Raw genomic sequence first — 13,819 nt, 5'->3', positions numbered from 1 at the left:
ACAGCTGGCAAACTCAAGCCTCTAGGCCCTCAGATAAAAGTCCACACGTAGGGTCTGTTGCCTGCCAGAACTGCCACTATGAGCACAGCTCTGGCTTAAACCCATTCATTCATTCATTCATTCACTCATTCATTCCCCCATCTCATCCTGGCCCATCCAGACTCTTCTCCTAAGGACCCCTATCCCTACTGGAAATAAGATAGTGTTATCAGACAAGGAGGAGGAGCCGAGGGCACTGGGAGAGGGGCAGACACTAGAACAGGGTCCTTGAGAACCCATTCAGAGCAGAGGGTGGGTAAGGGAGAAAATAAGAACCAAAAGGACCCACTGAACCTGCAGGCCAAAATCTAGAGATTTCTAGAGAAGCAGGGAGTGCTCAGGAGGCCCTCTTGACCTCTTTGGTCCTTTCCTAAGGCCTGAGGCGTCAAGGCTGGAAAAAGAGGTGGTGGAGCCTTAGACCTTGAAGGCCAGACCAGTCTGGACTTTGAGAGCCCTGGGAGGCTGGTGAATATGTCACCATGCTGGATAACCCATTAACCCTGGTTCACTCATTAAGACTCTGGTAGGTTCCCATTAGCTCCTCAGCCAGCTCTGGAGGTCAGGCAGAAGACAGAGGCCTTGGGAAGAAGGGAGTGTTGATAGGACACTGAGCGGGGTCTGGTGGAGCTAGGCTCTCTGTGTCCTTGTTCCTGGAGGAGTCTCTCTGTGCCCATCTGGCCTGGGGGCAGGGAGGGGGAAGAGTTCAACCACTGTCCCAATGCCTTTCATCTCCCAATCATTCCTTCTGTACTGGCACCGGCAGCCCATAGTACTTCCAGGGCTTTGGCTAGACAGAGGCCCAAAGAGTCAGTCCAGGGGGAGGCTCAGTAGCCAACTCAGTTCCCCTGCAGAGAAATGGGCTCCCGGTCGCTTCCAAGGACCTTTCTGTCCCAACAACTTTGGGGTTGTCCCACCTTTGGATCTAGAAAACTAAGGTACTTAGGAAGGGTAAGGAGTATGCTGTGAGCACAGGAAACCAAAGACTAAGAGGGGGAGAGACCTGCCCAAAGCCACAGCAGGACACGGTGACCCACGACATGGGAGGGTTATGCAAACCACTTCCTGAAACTGGTATCTCATTGAAGCCTCCACCATGCCCCACCTCACTGTCAGGTCCAGGAAGCTGACTGCACCTGAGTGCCAGGAAGTGCAGGGCAAGGCCAAGGCTTGAGCCCCAGGTGGGCCACCACAGGGGCCAAGGCTGGTAGAACTGATAGGGCCATGATAACTGAACTACAGCCTCACTGTAAGTGAGCAAAGCAGGTGGGTCAAAATGCAAGCTGCCCCTGCCCATGCTCCACAACTGCTGGGACACGATCTCATGAATATTTTATATTTACACTTAGTAAACTGGTGGAATAAAACTGATTCTAAATTCACATATCCTAATAGCTTAAGAATCACAGAATCTTATACCTGTTCTAATGGGGAGCTCACCACCTCTAAAGACAGCAATTCTTCCTACCATCAAGCCCCAATTTGTCTGTCTGTCTCTCTCTCTCTCTCTCTCTCTCTCTCTCTCTCTCTCTCTCTCTCTTTTAAGGTACCAGGGATTGAACTCGGGCATTCAACCACTAAAACATATCCCCAGCTCTATTTTGTATTTTATTTAGAGACAGGTTCTGACTGAGTTGCTTAGTGCCTCACTTTTGCTGAGGCTGGCTTTGAACTCACGATCCTCCTGCCTCAGCCCCCAAGCCGCTGGGATTACAGGCGGGCACGGTGGCCTGTCTCTTTGTAATGCCTTCTGTAGACTGCAAGAGTCAGCCTGCTTCTGATGGGCCTGGCCTCAGATCCTATCTACCATCTGAAGCCACAAAGCAGAGAAGCAGAGGCCAATGAACTCTATGGCTACCTGACCATAGCATCTCAGAGCCAGACAGATAACATTGAAGAGATGGAAGGAAGGTTCTAGCTCAATAAAGGGCAATACTCAGTGGGGCAGGGAGAAGGTAAGCACTCACTAACTGTAGCATGGTAGAACTCTTGTGCCCCGAGAACTTAGCCAAACCTCCAGGCACCATTTGCAGCATTCCCTATTATAGTACCCACCTTTGATGTGAGGACAGAGATGAGCTCAGCCAAGTGCATGGGCCTCCAGAATTGTCAGCTAGTTAATGCCTGCAAGCATCCAGCAGCAGTGCCGGCCTGGCGCCTGGTAGACCAAATCCAACTTCCAAAACGCAGAGGCAAGACGACAGGGGAGTGGGCTCCAGAGTTCCCAGGTTCAAACCCGACCCCAGATACCTATGGCACATGATCTGGGCTCCCTTCCCCTTTCTGGCCTCAGGAAAGGAGTAAGTAGAAGAGCACTGGACAGATTGGCTGAGAAGGCTGGGCTCAGACTGTAAGAGGTATGTGCTACCTCCAAAGCCTCACAGAGGCTGGCCCAGCTCCAACACCAGGTCTGTCCCTGGCTGATGAGCGGCTCAGAACAGAAACCTAAAGTGCCTCCTTCCTGGCCATCCAGGGACATTGAACTCTCTCCAGGTGGCATTTATCACATCACCTGGTAATTATCTGTGGTGTCTGAGAGCTCCAGAAGGCTGAGGAGGAAAGGCTGAGTCTTGTCCATGACCCAACCCCCACCCCATCACATGGCCCAGTCTCCAGGAAAGCCAACCTACTCCTGTCTCATGGCCTTCAGGGTCACAGGCCAAGCCTGCCTGTCCACCAACCACTCCCCATGACCTCACTGATGCCCAAACTGCCCAACACTTTCCACAAACACCCTGTTTGGCTCACCAGGACTTCCAGAGCTCCCCACCTTTTCCACGGAGCTTCCTCTGCCTCCCTCACCTCTTGGATGCTGATCCAAGACTGAGCCCCTCTGGCTGATGTTTCAGATGCCCCAAGTCAACATGCCCCAACCTGAGCTAAACAATTGCCTTCCCCAGACCTCTACTGGCCACATGAGCCAGAGTCTAGCCTTGCAGCTGCTCCTTCATCCTCACTGGTCTCTTTCAGTTGCTCCTCTCTATACATCCCCTCTCAGTCACTCCTGACCCCCTAGACCACCCCCCCAGGCTCCCCGCAATCACCTGGTGACTCTCATTCATAGGTCGCAACCCTGGTGCTGTTTCCCTAAGGTAGCACCAGTGCTCAGCATGCAAATCTGAGCATGTCCCTCCCGCACTGGAGAACCCTTCAAAGGCCCCCTTTGCCCTGCAGATAAATTCTTGCCTTGCTGGTGCCTGCCCATTCCTCTGCACTCAGTGCTCCCGCCAGGACTTTTTGCAGGCTACTGAAATGGCACTCTTCCTTTAGACTCTGACCTTAGCCCTCTGGAAGCCCTCCTTTGCCCCATCCCAGCTCCACCACTCTTTAAATTAGTTGTTACTGCCACCTACTTTGTCTGCCTTTAGTCTCTAGAGTATCTGAAGTACACACTGAATGGATGGATTTGGGCTGGGGAGAAGCTGGGTGGATTCCATATAAAGTTGAAGAAGAGGGACTATAGGTGTAGCTTGCCTAACGTGTACAAAAGTCCTGTATTCAAACCCTATGCACCCACACACACATACACACACCATAGAAGATTTATTAGTAAAAAAGCTCACACATGCAGCTCTGCTGTGTGCCAGCTCTTTCTTCATTGCTTCTCTAATCCTATGACACCTCTGCCAAATGAACATTTCATTTTTTTCCATTTTACAGATGGGGAAATTGAAGGCTGCAAGGACTACTGTAAGTGAATTGAATAGTGGCTCCAACCACCCTCAAACCAAGTTCATGTCTACTTAGAAGCTCAAAATATGACCTTATTTTTTTTTAGAAAAATTTATTTTTTAGGTGTAGATGGATACAACACAATGCCTTTATTATTATTTTTTTTTTAATGTGGTGCTAAGGATTGAACCCAGGTCCTGCCTGTGCTAGGCAAGCACTCTACCACTGAGCCACAATCCCAGGCCCAAAAATATGATCTTTTTTTTTTTTAAAGAGAGAATTTTTTAATATTTATTTTTTAGTTGTCGGCGGACACAACATCTTTGTTGGTATGTGGTGCTGAGGATCGAACCCGGGCCACACGCATGCCAGACGAGCGTGCTACCACTTGAGCCACATCCCCAGCCCCCAAAATATGACCTTATTTAAAAATAATCTTTGGGGCTGTGGTTGTGGCTCAGTGGTAGAGTGCTTGCCTAGCATGTGTGAATCTTTGGGTTCAATCCTCAGAACCACATAAAAAGAAAGAAATAAAACAAAGGTATTGTGTTCATCTACAACCAACAAATTTTAAAAATAAATATATAAATAAGAATAATCTTTGCAGCCGGGCGCAGTGGTGCACGACTATTACCCCAAAGACTTGGGAGGCTGAGGTAAGAAGGCCAGCATGGACAAGTTAGCAAGATTCTCTCTCAAAATAAAACATAAAAAGGCCTGGGGGATGTGGCTCAGTAGTTAAGCTAGTTAAGCTCCCCTGGGTTCAATCCCTGGTACCAAAAAAAAAAAACAGTCTTTGCAGATGTCATTACCTAAAATGAGGTAATACTGGATTAGGGTAGTATTACTAAATTCAGCAACAAGTGTCCTTAGAAGAAGGTCATGTGAAGTCAGGGAAGACAGCCATGTGATGATAGAGGCTGGGATTGGAGTGAATTGGGATGATGCATTACACAAGGAATAACAAAACTTGGCAGAGACCATCAGAAGCTGGGAGAGGTAAGGAAAGATTTTCCACCAGGGCCTTTAGTGGAAACTTGGTTCTGCCTGACTTTGGGCTTCTACACTCCACAACAGTGAAAGGATACATTTTTGTTGTTTTAAGCAACCAAGTTTGTGGTAATTTGTTATGGCAGACACAGAAAATTAACACAACTCCCTACCATGTCTGTGGTGACACACTAAACAAAGGGCAATGGCTCAAGGGATTTGAATTCAGGTCTTAAACCTATACCTTGAACATCCCCCGCCCATGTTCTGCTGTGTCCCCCAGCCCCATGGCAATTCCTTGCCCTGCAGAAGACTGAGAACCCACCCCTGCAGGGCAAGCTCACTTTGTCTCCATAGAGTATCTAGATGCCTCCTTATTCCAAGTGAAGGTTCCAAAACCACTCTTGCATCTTCCTTGTCACAGCTTCCAGGAAGTTCTATGTCATCTGGCTACTTGCTGAGGTAACATCAGGCCTCAGTTGGCCTTCCTCCTTCTTGGTTTGGACTATCCCATCAGGTGGGTAGAGAAGGGGTCAAAAGGTGGGGCACATTGAGTTCCAGACCCAGCCGCAGCCCTCCACTCCACCTGCTGGGTCACCCAGATCTTGGTCCCCCACCACTTCAACTGAGTCACCATAAGGGTAGTCAAGGGCTGTGACTATCACCAATACCTGTCTCCTGGTAGGTCCCACATGGTGCTTCATAGGCTCCATCAGGGACTAGGATCTGGCTATGTCCTTCCTATCTGACTCTGGGCCCCCAACTTCCATCTCACTGGCTTCCTAGGGGTGGTAGGGTTGCTCCAAAGGGCCCAGGTTAATCCCCTCACCTCTACATTAGCCCTAGGGGCTGAGAGGCCAACATTGAAGTCCCCCCTCCATCTCACAGGGTCTCCACAAATCCTGCTTAACAGGAAAACTCCAGGGAGAAGGGCCAGTATCCTTCAGTTAAGTACACATGGAGGCTGGCGAGGTAGAATGATGTCCCCATTACTGTGGGGACAGCCCTGTCTCTGGGGGCTCTTGTACAAGTCAGGCTAAGCCAGAGACAACTTACCCAAGGTATCCCCCACAGCAGGGTAAGAGAGGCCCATCCAGGGATCTGGGCCCAGACACCAGCTCCCTCCTTTCTTGGAAAAAATGTCCTCCAGGAATCTCTCAGCCAGGAACATAGATGTGGGGCTAGGGGTGGTTCTGTGCTTTTCCCAAGACTCTCAGCTCTGGGCATCCTCACTATGCCCCTGCCTATGTTGCCCCCATCCTGACACCCATACTCAGCCCTCCCTCTCCTCACCCCTCACCCCCACCTCAGTCTTCTCACACTCAAAGGGACAATGTCCAGGCCTGGCTCAGTCTCTGGAACGATATGATCAAGATCTGGGAGCCATCCAGTTCTGGCTCCAGCCCTGAGGGTGACAGGGAGGAGAAGGAGGGCTTACCTGGCTGCCAGCTTCTGGCAGGGGGTCTGAGAAGTCGCTGGGGCACTGGGGCTGCTGCTTAAAGCTCTGGCCCCGTCACAGTGTCAATTCAGCAAAGTGTCTTGGCCCTGAGGGAGGGCAGACTGGGCAGTCATGCAGGTTTGCCAAGGAGGAAACCTGCTGTGCCAAGGTAGCCCTAGGACAATACTGGCTGCAGAGGAGGGGGGAAGGGAGGCCTCTGGGTCCAGCTGACAGATGCCCAGGGAGAAGGGGGCCCAAGAATTGACCCAACAGGGGTTGGAGGAATCAGAGAGTGGTCAAGAGACTACCACATTCTGCTGTCCTCTGCCTTGTCTAAGGGACACACCCCTGGGGGTGTGTCCACAAAGCCTGGTACCCTACCCCCCACCCCAATCTCTAGGCAGGCAATGTTTGACCTAAAGGAAGAATCCTGATGGTGGGCCCTCACTATATGTCCTCAAATGCCTCCTACTCACTAGCCCAGCTAGGCACCCCAGCCTTACAAGCTGGACACATATCCCTTGCCTGTGAGAATGGAGGCTGGAGCCCAGGGCCACAAATGCCTCCCCCTCAGGTAATGTGAGGATCCCAGAGCTGGTGGTGGGGAGCGTGGGAGAGCCGAGGAGGATGCCTGGTGGTGGTGGTGGTGGTGGTGGGCACTAGGCCTCCAATAGGGACTACTGAGGGAGACCTTGGAGGTGGGAATCCCCCTGTAGCTCAAGCCTGATCCTAGGAGGAGCCAGTGCCCCCTCCTCACACTTGAGTCCTGCCCCCTCCCCCTTGTCTAATAGGAATGCTGAAGCCAGGGGCAGATGCAGCCGGCCTGCTGCCAACCTGCCCATAATTGAGCTTACCAGTTAACCAGCACACCTCAGCCCATTCATCTCCCAGGCAGGGGAGGGCTCCTCCCAGTATGCCCAGGCGTGCCCACCACCGCCAGCATGCAGGGACTGGCATTAAATTTTGTATGGATGCAGAGTGGAAGATCAGATACAACTGCCATGCTGCAGAAGAGATTCCTGAAAGCAGGTGCTGACATTGTCTAATGCCGGCCAAAGGCACCCCCACCCCGCTTGGCGCGTTCTTTGCGCGGTCAACGCTTTTATTCCCCTAGTCAGTACTCAGGCCAGGGGGTTGAGAGATGCCAAACGCCACCTCGTCCTGGCTAGGCTCAGCGTCTTCCCTGGCGGCCCTTGGGAAGAGCTCCAAGCGCCAGGTCCGACGCCGGCGGAGCCCTCCTGCTAGATCTCTGCCAAATGCAGGAGTCCCACCCCTCGTCCCCAGGCCGGGAGGCCAGGGCCCGGGCACGCAGCCTTGGATCGGAGCTCCCCACCCAGCGCATCCCAGCCCGGCCAGGGCGGGACGAGGGCGGGGCGAGGGCGGTACGCAGATAGCCCGGCCTCTGGCTAGCCAGGCGCCAGCCGCGCGGCGGCCATGGGGGCGCGGCTAGGCCGGCGGGCAGGGCCCGAGGCGGGCTCCGAGGCCGAGGCAGCGGCGGGCAGCGGGCCCGCGCCCTACGAGCGCAGGGTGCGCTGGCTCCGCGAGATCCAGTCCACACTCCGCGAGCGGCGCCCGGAGCGCGCCCGGCAGCTGCTGCGCCTCCTGCGCCAGGCGAGAGAAGGAGCCGGCCAACCCGGGGCTGGTGGCAAGGGCGGGTCTGGGGTCCGGGGAGGGGCCGGGGCTGCGGGCTGTGGGCTGTGGGCTGTGGGATGGTTGGATGAGAGTATGATGGAGTGCTGAGGCTGGGGTTCTTCTCTGGGCCAGAGCGCGCGGGCTAGAGTGAGGGCTGGGTGAGGCCGGAGGAGGGCTGTGCAGAGGCGGGGGCCAGTGTGTCTGGAGCTCTGGGTTTTGAAGTCTGTTGTGTATATGTTGAAGATTGCCCCCAGCCTGGAACTAAGAGCCCACATTCATGCCTTGGCAGGAAAGGAGAAGGGCTGGATGGGGGTCTTCTATTGAAGGACAGTGGGAAGAGGGCAGGATGAGGGTAAGAACTGGACCTGGGAGGCAGGACCTGGGAGGTATAGCCCAGCTGATCTGCGGGTGCACCAGGAGACACCATGGCAGGACAGACAAAGCCACAAGGCATGCATCACCCGTCCATCTAACAGGCAGTTTGTGCCCACTGAGTACACACATCTGACATCTGTACACAACAGTAACATATCCCGGTAGGTGGGGGTGGGGGAGGGGAGCGCTGGTTCTCTAGCCTAAGATTTGGAGCCCTACTGTTGTCCTAGGAGACATGGATGCTGGTCCTAGCATCAGCCCTGGGCATGCTACCTACTACTTCCCAGTCTACCTTGTTCCCATCCCCTATAACAGCTTCCACCACCACCTGCCCAATAAATGAGCTGAAATCAGTCATGAAGGTGTTTGGCTGACAGAAGGTAGATAAGTAAAGAAGGGGAAACGGATGCATGGAAATAAGTGGTGACCCAAAGGAGAGGGGGAGCCAGAGCCAGAGCCCAGGCTATTAGGCCTGTTCCTCCTCCCACCAAAGTTTCCTTTCTCCAGGCTCAGCAGTCTGGAATAGTGGAACTGGCCCTTTAAGAAGAGCTGTCCAGACCAGCAGAAGGCAGACTGCGGTCTGGGGCCCTGTCTGGGTCTGCCCAGACTTAACAGTCACCCTTTCCTCCATCAAAATCCTCCCTGGCTGGCATCTGTGGTTTGAACTATGTTGAAAATACAAAAAGCAGAGCAGCACCTAGTCAGCCAGACTGGCCAGAGGCAGAAATCACTGTTGGAGATGGTCTTTAGGCATCAGCTGGGCATTTTCCCTTAAAAACATCAAGGAGGGAAGGATGGGTTCTTAGAGATCAGCTAGGTCACCCCCTTGTCTCCCAGAGGTTGGAATTTGAGGCCAACCAAGGGGTCTATCCTGCCCCTAAATCTGCAGGAACTGTTCCCCCCATGATACTACAGCACATGGGGGCTCTTGCCTAGCCTTTCTTCCTGGGCTAGGGACTTAATGCACAGGGTATGTTACTCTCTGGCTTGGGGAGGGCCCATGCAGAGACTGAAGGTCCTTCCTAGCTGTGCCTGCCCCATCAGCATCCTGTAAATGGACCCTCTGGAATGGTGTTCAGCCCCATATCAGGTCTATGGGAATAGACAGGAAAAGACCAAGAAATGAAGGCAGGAAGGCCAGGCGAGGGCCCTGACCATGGGATGTGATCAAAAGATAGAAGAGGAAGCTGGTAGGCCAGAGAAGGTGTGATGGCCAGGCACTGGGAGTTTTGGGACTCGGCAAACTGTAAGTCTGATGTCATGTGACTTCTAAAAGGTTTGGTCATCTCCAAAGGGCTTATGGATCAAGCTCAGATGTGTGTTTCATAGATTGGCCCTGCCAGCTGGAGGGATGTGGAAGACTGAAAACCCTGGGAGGAGATTTCTGAGAGGTAGACCTGAACCTGATGGGAGCAGTGGGGAAGAAGAAGCAGACCCACTAGGTGAGCTGGAGAAGAGAGGGCAAGGAAAGAGTGATGAGTGATTCCCTTCATACTAAGCTAAGGCACAGGATGTGAGGCCGATGTACACATCAAGTCTGAGACGCCTGTCACAACTGAGAAGGGAAAAAGGCCAACCTCAACAGGTAGCTGCAGCCTGGGAGATCTCAGAGACAGAAGGAAAGGCAAAGGGCCAGAAGGAAATGATGGGGGACATTTCCATTCACAGGTCATCAGAGGAATAGAATCCCCCTGACAGGCCCTAACCCCAGAGAAGGCAAGGTGTCACAGCAAGACACTTTGCCTGCAGCAACTGGTCTGAGTAATCTGTTCATTACCTCCCTGGGGCACCCCATGTGCCACCCCTCTCCTCATCTAAAGGGTCCACCTGTCACCAGACAGTTGGCTTTTGCTCCCTGGAGGTGGGGAGACATGGAAATTAACATGAGGGGCATCTGGCTGTCTGACCTGGAGCAAGGAGGCCCTGGTTCCTGGCTCATTCAACTACCTCTTCACCACCCTCAGGACCTGGGCCTTGAGGGGACCCTTCTCACAGACATCCTCTATAGAAATGTGGCTTTCCTCAACCTGGTGGATCCCATCTCCCATGACCTGCTTGTGAACCTGGCCCGGGACCTACAGTGCCCCAAGAAGGTGAGGTCAGCATGCATGGGCCATGGACTGGCAGTGTGGCTGACAGAGGCTAGGAGCCTGGGTCCTCATGTGGCTTGCTCTGTGGCCTTAGGTAGGTCACTCTCTCTCTCTCTCAGAACTGATGCCAGCTCCAGGGGCAAATGTGCTTTACCCAACCTGAAGATCATGCTTTTGGTAGACCTTTTTCCCAAGTGACAGCACCTATGATTCAGGCCTGGGAACCCTAGCTGAACAGAAGTTAAATGGAGACCCTGCAGAACACAAAATGTTCTGACAAACTCATTAAGAGAACTGGATTCCCAACCTTTAATCCCTGAGCCAGAAGAGGCCACCCTCTGCTGGAGCCTATTCATTGGTATCCATCCTACTTGGACACTCTTGGGGATAAATGTTCAGTGTCCCTCCCATAGCAGCAAGTCCCTTTTCATTCTAACTTGGATTCAACCACCTGCAGCCTTCACACTCTGGGCCCTAATCTGACAACACCTTGCAGATGGTCTGCCATGATTATGGACACAGCCCCAAACTGTATGGCTGCAGCCAGCCATCAGCCCCTGAGCCCTAGTCACAGTGAATCTGCCATATGAAACAAATGTGTCCACTATAGGCTCTGCCATCCTGAACTCCCAAATCTGAATGCAGTTGGCTAGCCCATAGCCATCACAGTAACTACCAGGGCTTGCTGTCACTGAGTCTGCCATATGCTCCTGAGGCTGTTAACAGAGGGATTGCATAAAAGAACGTTCCGGGTAGGTAGTGGAGCAGGCTCAGTACCAGCTTTGTGGAAAGCACACCGTGTATTCTGCCCTGAGCTAGGCCTTTGCGGGGGCCCAGTTAGGACTAAGAGAGAGCCAGGACATGGTGCTGTAAAACATTAAACCCCCAGCCCTGTTAGCCCAGACCCAGGCCCCACGGGCGCAGTGTAGCTTGGATAATGAGAGGAAGAAGAACATGCTGACCTGGCTTGTTCCCATCCCCTGGGATTGGCGTCAGTGGAACAGGGCTCTCTTGAGGGGCCTGGCCTGGCCTCCCCCTGTGGCAAGTCCCCTGGGGGTGCTGAGGGTAGTCAGGCTGCCCGCTGACAGCCCGAACTGCTGGCCCTGGGCCTGAGGACAGGGAACAAGGGCCCATTGTCTGGGCTTCCTCCCGCCGGGCACTGCGGGCCTCGGACCAGCCTGTCCAGCTCCCAGCGGGCAGCCTCCCCTGGCTCTGTGCCAGGTCAAAGTCAGGGTGGGGGTGGGAGGGGCTCAGTCTCACCCTGATGATGCTGTCCCCCAACAGGATTATGAGCTCTGGAAGTCCTCGGACAAGATATGCCGGCAGCTCATTTACCATCTCACCCCTCACTCCAAGAGGCAGAGAGGGCCCAGTGTGCCCCGGAAGAAGACACAGAACTGGTAAGGGGAGCTCAGCCACAGCCCCTCCTCTTGTCCTTTCAGGGTCCCTTCCCAGGTTGACACCTAGTCTTCTATCACTGATAGCCTGGTGCCTGCAAATCCCATTCTGTGGGTTCCTGTATTAAGGCCTCAACTCTGAAAGTCAATCTGGCCCGTGGCAAAAAAAAAAAAAAAAAAAAAAAAAAAAAAAAATTGAAGATTCACTCTCCATGGATATGCCTCCCATGCCCCCCAGGACGACCACCTCCTGCCATTCACTTATCCCTTAACCCCTGGCCTGGTACAGGTCCTGGGGCTCTTTAGGTTCCCCTCCACCCAAGGTGATCTCATCAGGCATTAGGTAAATCTTCACAACAGGTGGGCAGATTCTGTGTCACAATTCCCATTTAACAGGGAAGGAAACTGGGGCTGGGAGAGGCAAAGCAGCTTGTCCTAGGCTATACCCTCTCTCATTACCCTGTAACTCTTGGGAATTCTTTACCAATGCTGGGGTGCCCAAAGCTGAGGCCTCTACTCTGCTGTGGGGTCCCCGCCTTGGTCACTCCATCACAGCCTTGTGGTACAGACTCAGCCTGGAACTGGCTGCAAGCACTCAGTCCTAGGGACCCAGAACCATAGCTAGGAGCTGACCCTGGCACATGTAGTATTTGTTTTTCAGCCTTGTAAGAAAGTTTTTGCTATCCCAAAGGACCCAATTCAGAGGGAGCCCAGAAAAAAAAAATTTAGCTCAGGAATCAGAGTGTCTTAATTTGGAGACCTGATCCCCATGGCCATGGGAAAGTTACTTAACCCTTTGAAAAAAAATGGGTCATCATTCTTAACCCCCCGGGGATTGTAAAAATAAATGAGATAAGAGATCTAACAGGTGTGGTGATGCTGGGCATGTGAAAAGGGTTTATAATAATAGTTCACACATGGAGCTTTATTGCTTTTGTATTTAATCCTCACAGCAAATTTTTTCACACTTTGTTCTGCCTGGCCCTGGGCCAGGGCTCATACTAAGTCTATCTCACCTATAACTCTCCCATAGCCTCAAGAGTGGCCTCCAGAAGACTCTGCTGGCAGGGGAGACGGTGGACCTCTCAGGCATCCCGCTCTCAGTGCAAGATGTGCAGCACATAACACGCTACCTGGGCAGCCACGGGGCTGGGTTGTCAGTGCTGGACCTGAGCTTCACGGAGCTGAGTGATGAGCTTCTGCACCTGCTGCTGCCCAGCCTGTGGATACTGCCCTGCCTCACCCAGCTCCTGCTTAATGGCAACCGGCTGACACGGGCTGCTGCCCGGGAACTCACTGAAGCCATCAAGGACACCACCAAATTCCCTGCATTGGCCTGGGTGGATCTGGGCAACAACGTGGATGTGGCCTCCATGCCCCAGCCCCTGTTAGTTGGCCTGCGCCGACGGCTAAGCCAGCGCACCTCACTGCCCACAATTTATGAGGGCATGGACCTTGATCCTGGGGACAGTGTGGCTGGGACCATTGCCACTACCTCTACCTGGGGCTCTGCAGCTGCTGAACCAGGGTCTGAACTCCAGAGCTGCTGTACTAGATGATTCACCATCCACCAGGCTGAGGATGCTTTCAAGCACATGGGATAGCAAGTGGTGGGAGCCTAGGAGGTCCCATAAATTCCCAGAGAGACAGTGAAAATGCTCAACATGGGATTAATGGGATAGATGGAGATTATTCTTATAAGACACCAGATGGTTATCCCAGGCTGGAGTCTCAAGATTCTGTCAGTATGAGGGGCCCTGGCACCTCCACAATAAAAGGTGATGCTCTTCCTCGCCTCTGCTTTTCTGCATCATGGACCTCAGGGTCACTGGGCACCAGCCCTGCTGCTGTGCTGCTGGGATAACTCCTATCTACCTGGCTGGGCCCCATGGAGACCAAGGTGTGGGCAGGTCATGATTCCAACGGTGTGGGATGGGGAGTTAGAGGAGACCCTCACATCTGGGTAGGGTTTAGACTATGTAAATAAGGGATCAGAGAAGCAGGTTGGAACCCAGGAGGGGCAGAGTTCTGAATGGAGCCCCACACCAAGCTCATTCCTGAGTCCAGACTACCATCAGGGACTCTTGAACTGGGGACAAGAATGCACTGACCAGAGGCAGGGGCCACAGCAGACTTGAGAAAGGAGGGCTTCATGCTCATCTCCCCCACCCCCAGGCCTCCTGTGTTTG

At 53.2% G+C, this 13,819-nt stretch overlaps 1 protein-coding gene across 1 annotated transcript; it reads left to right on the top strand.

The window, feature by feature from the left end:
* The first annotated feature begins 7,570 nt into the window (after positions 1–7,570).
* On the top strand, positions 7,571–13,363 carry Lrrc75b (leucine rich repeat containing 75B). The gene is made up of 4 exons (XM_026412548.1): positions 7,571–7,747; positions 10,108–10,236; positions 11,518–11,633; positions 12,664–13,363. Exons 1-4 carry the CDS (start codon positions 7,571–7,573, stop codon positions 13,187–13,189), a joined length of 948 nt encoding a protein of 315 aa, XP_026268333.1. The 3' UTR covers positions 13,190–13,363.
* Positions 13,364–13,819: the final 456 nt, after the last annotated feature.

The sequence above is a fragment of the Urocitellus parryii genome, chromosome 3 (genome assembly GCF_045843805.1).
Source record: "Urocitellus parryii isolate mUroPar1 chromosome 3, mUroPar1.hap1, whole genome shotgun sequence".
In the NCBI taxonomy this organism is placed as follows: Eukaryota; Metazoa; Chordata; class Mammalia; order Rodentia; family Sciuridae; genus Urocitellus; species Urocitellus parryii.
This window is presented reverse-complemented; position numbering and strand designations above follow the sequence as displayed.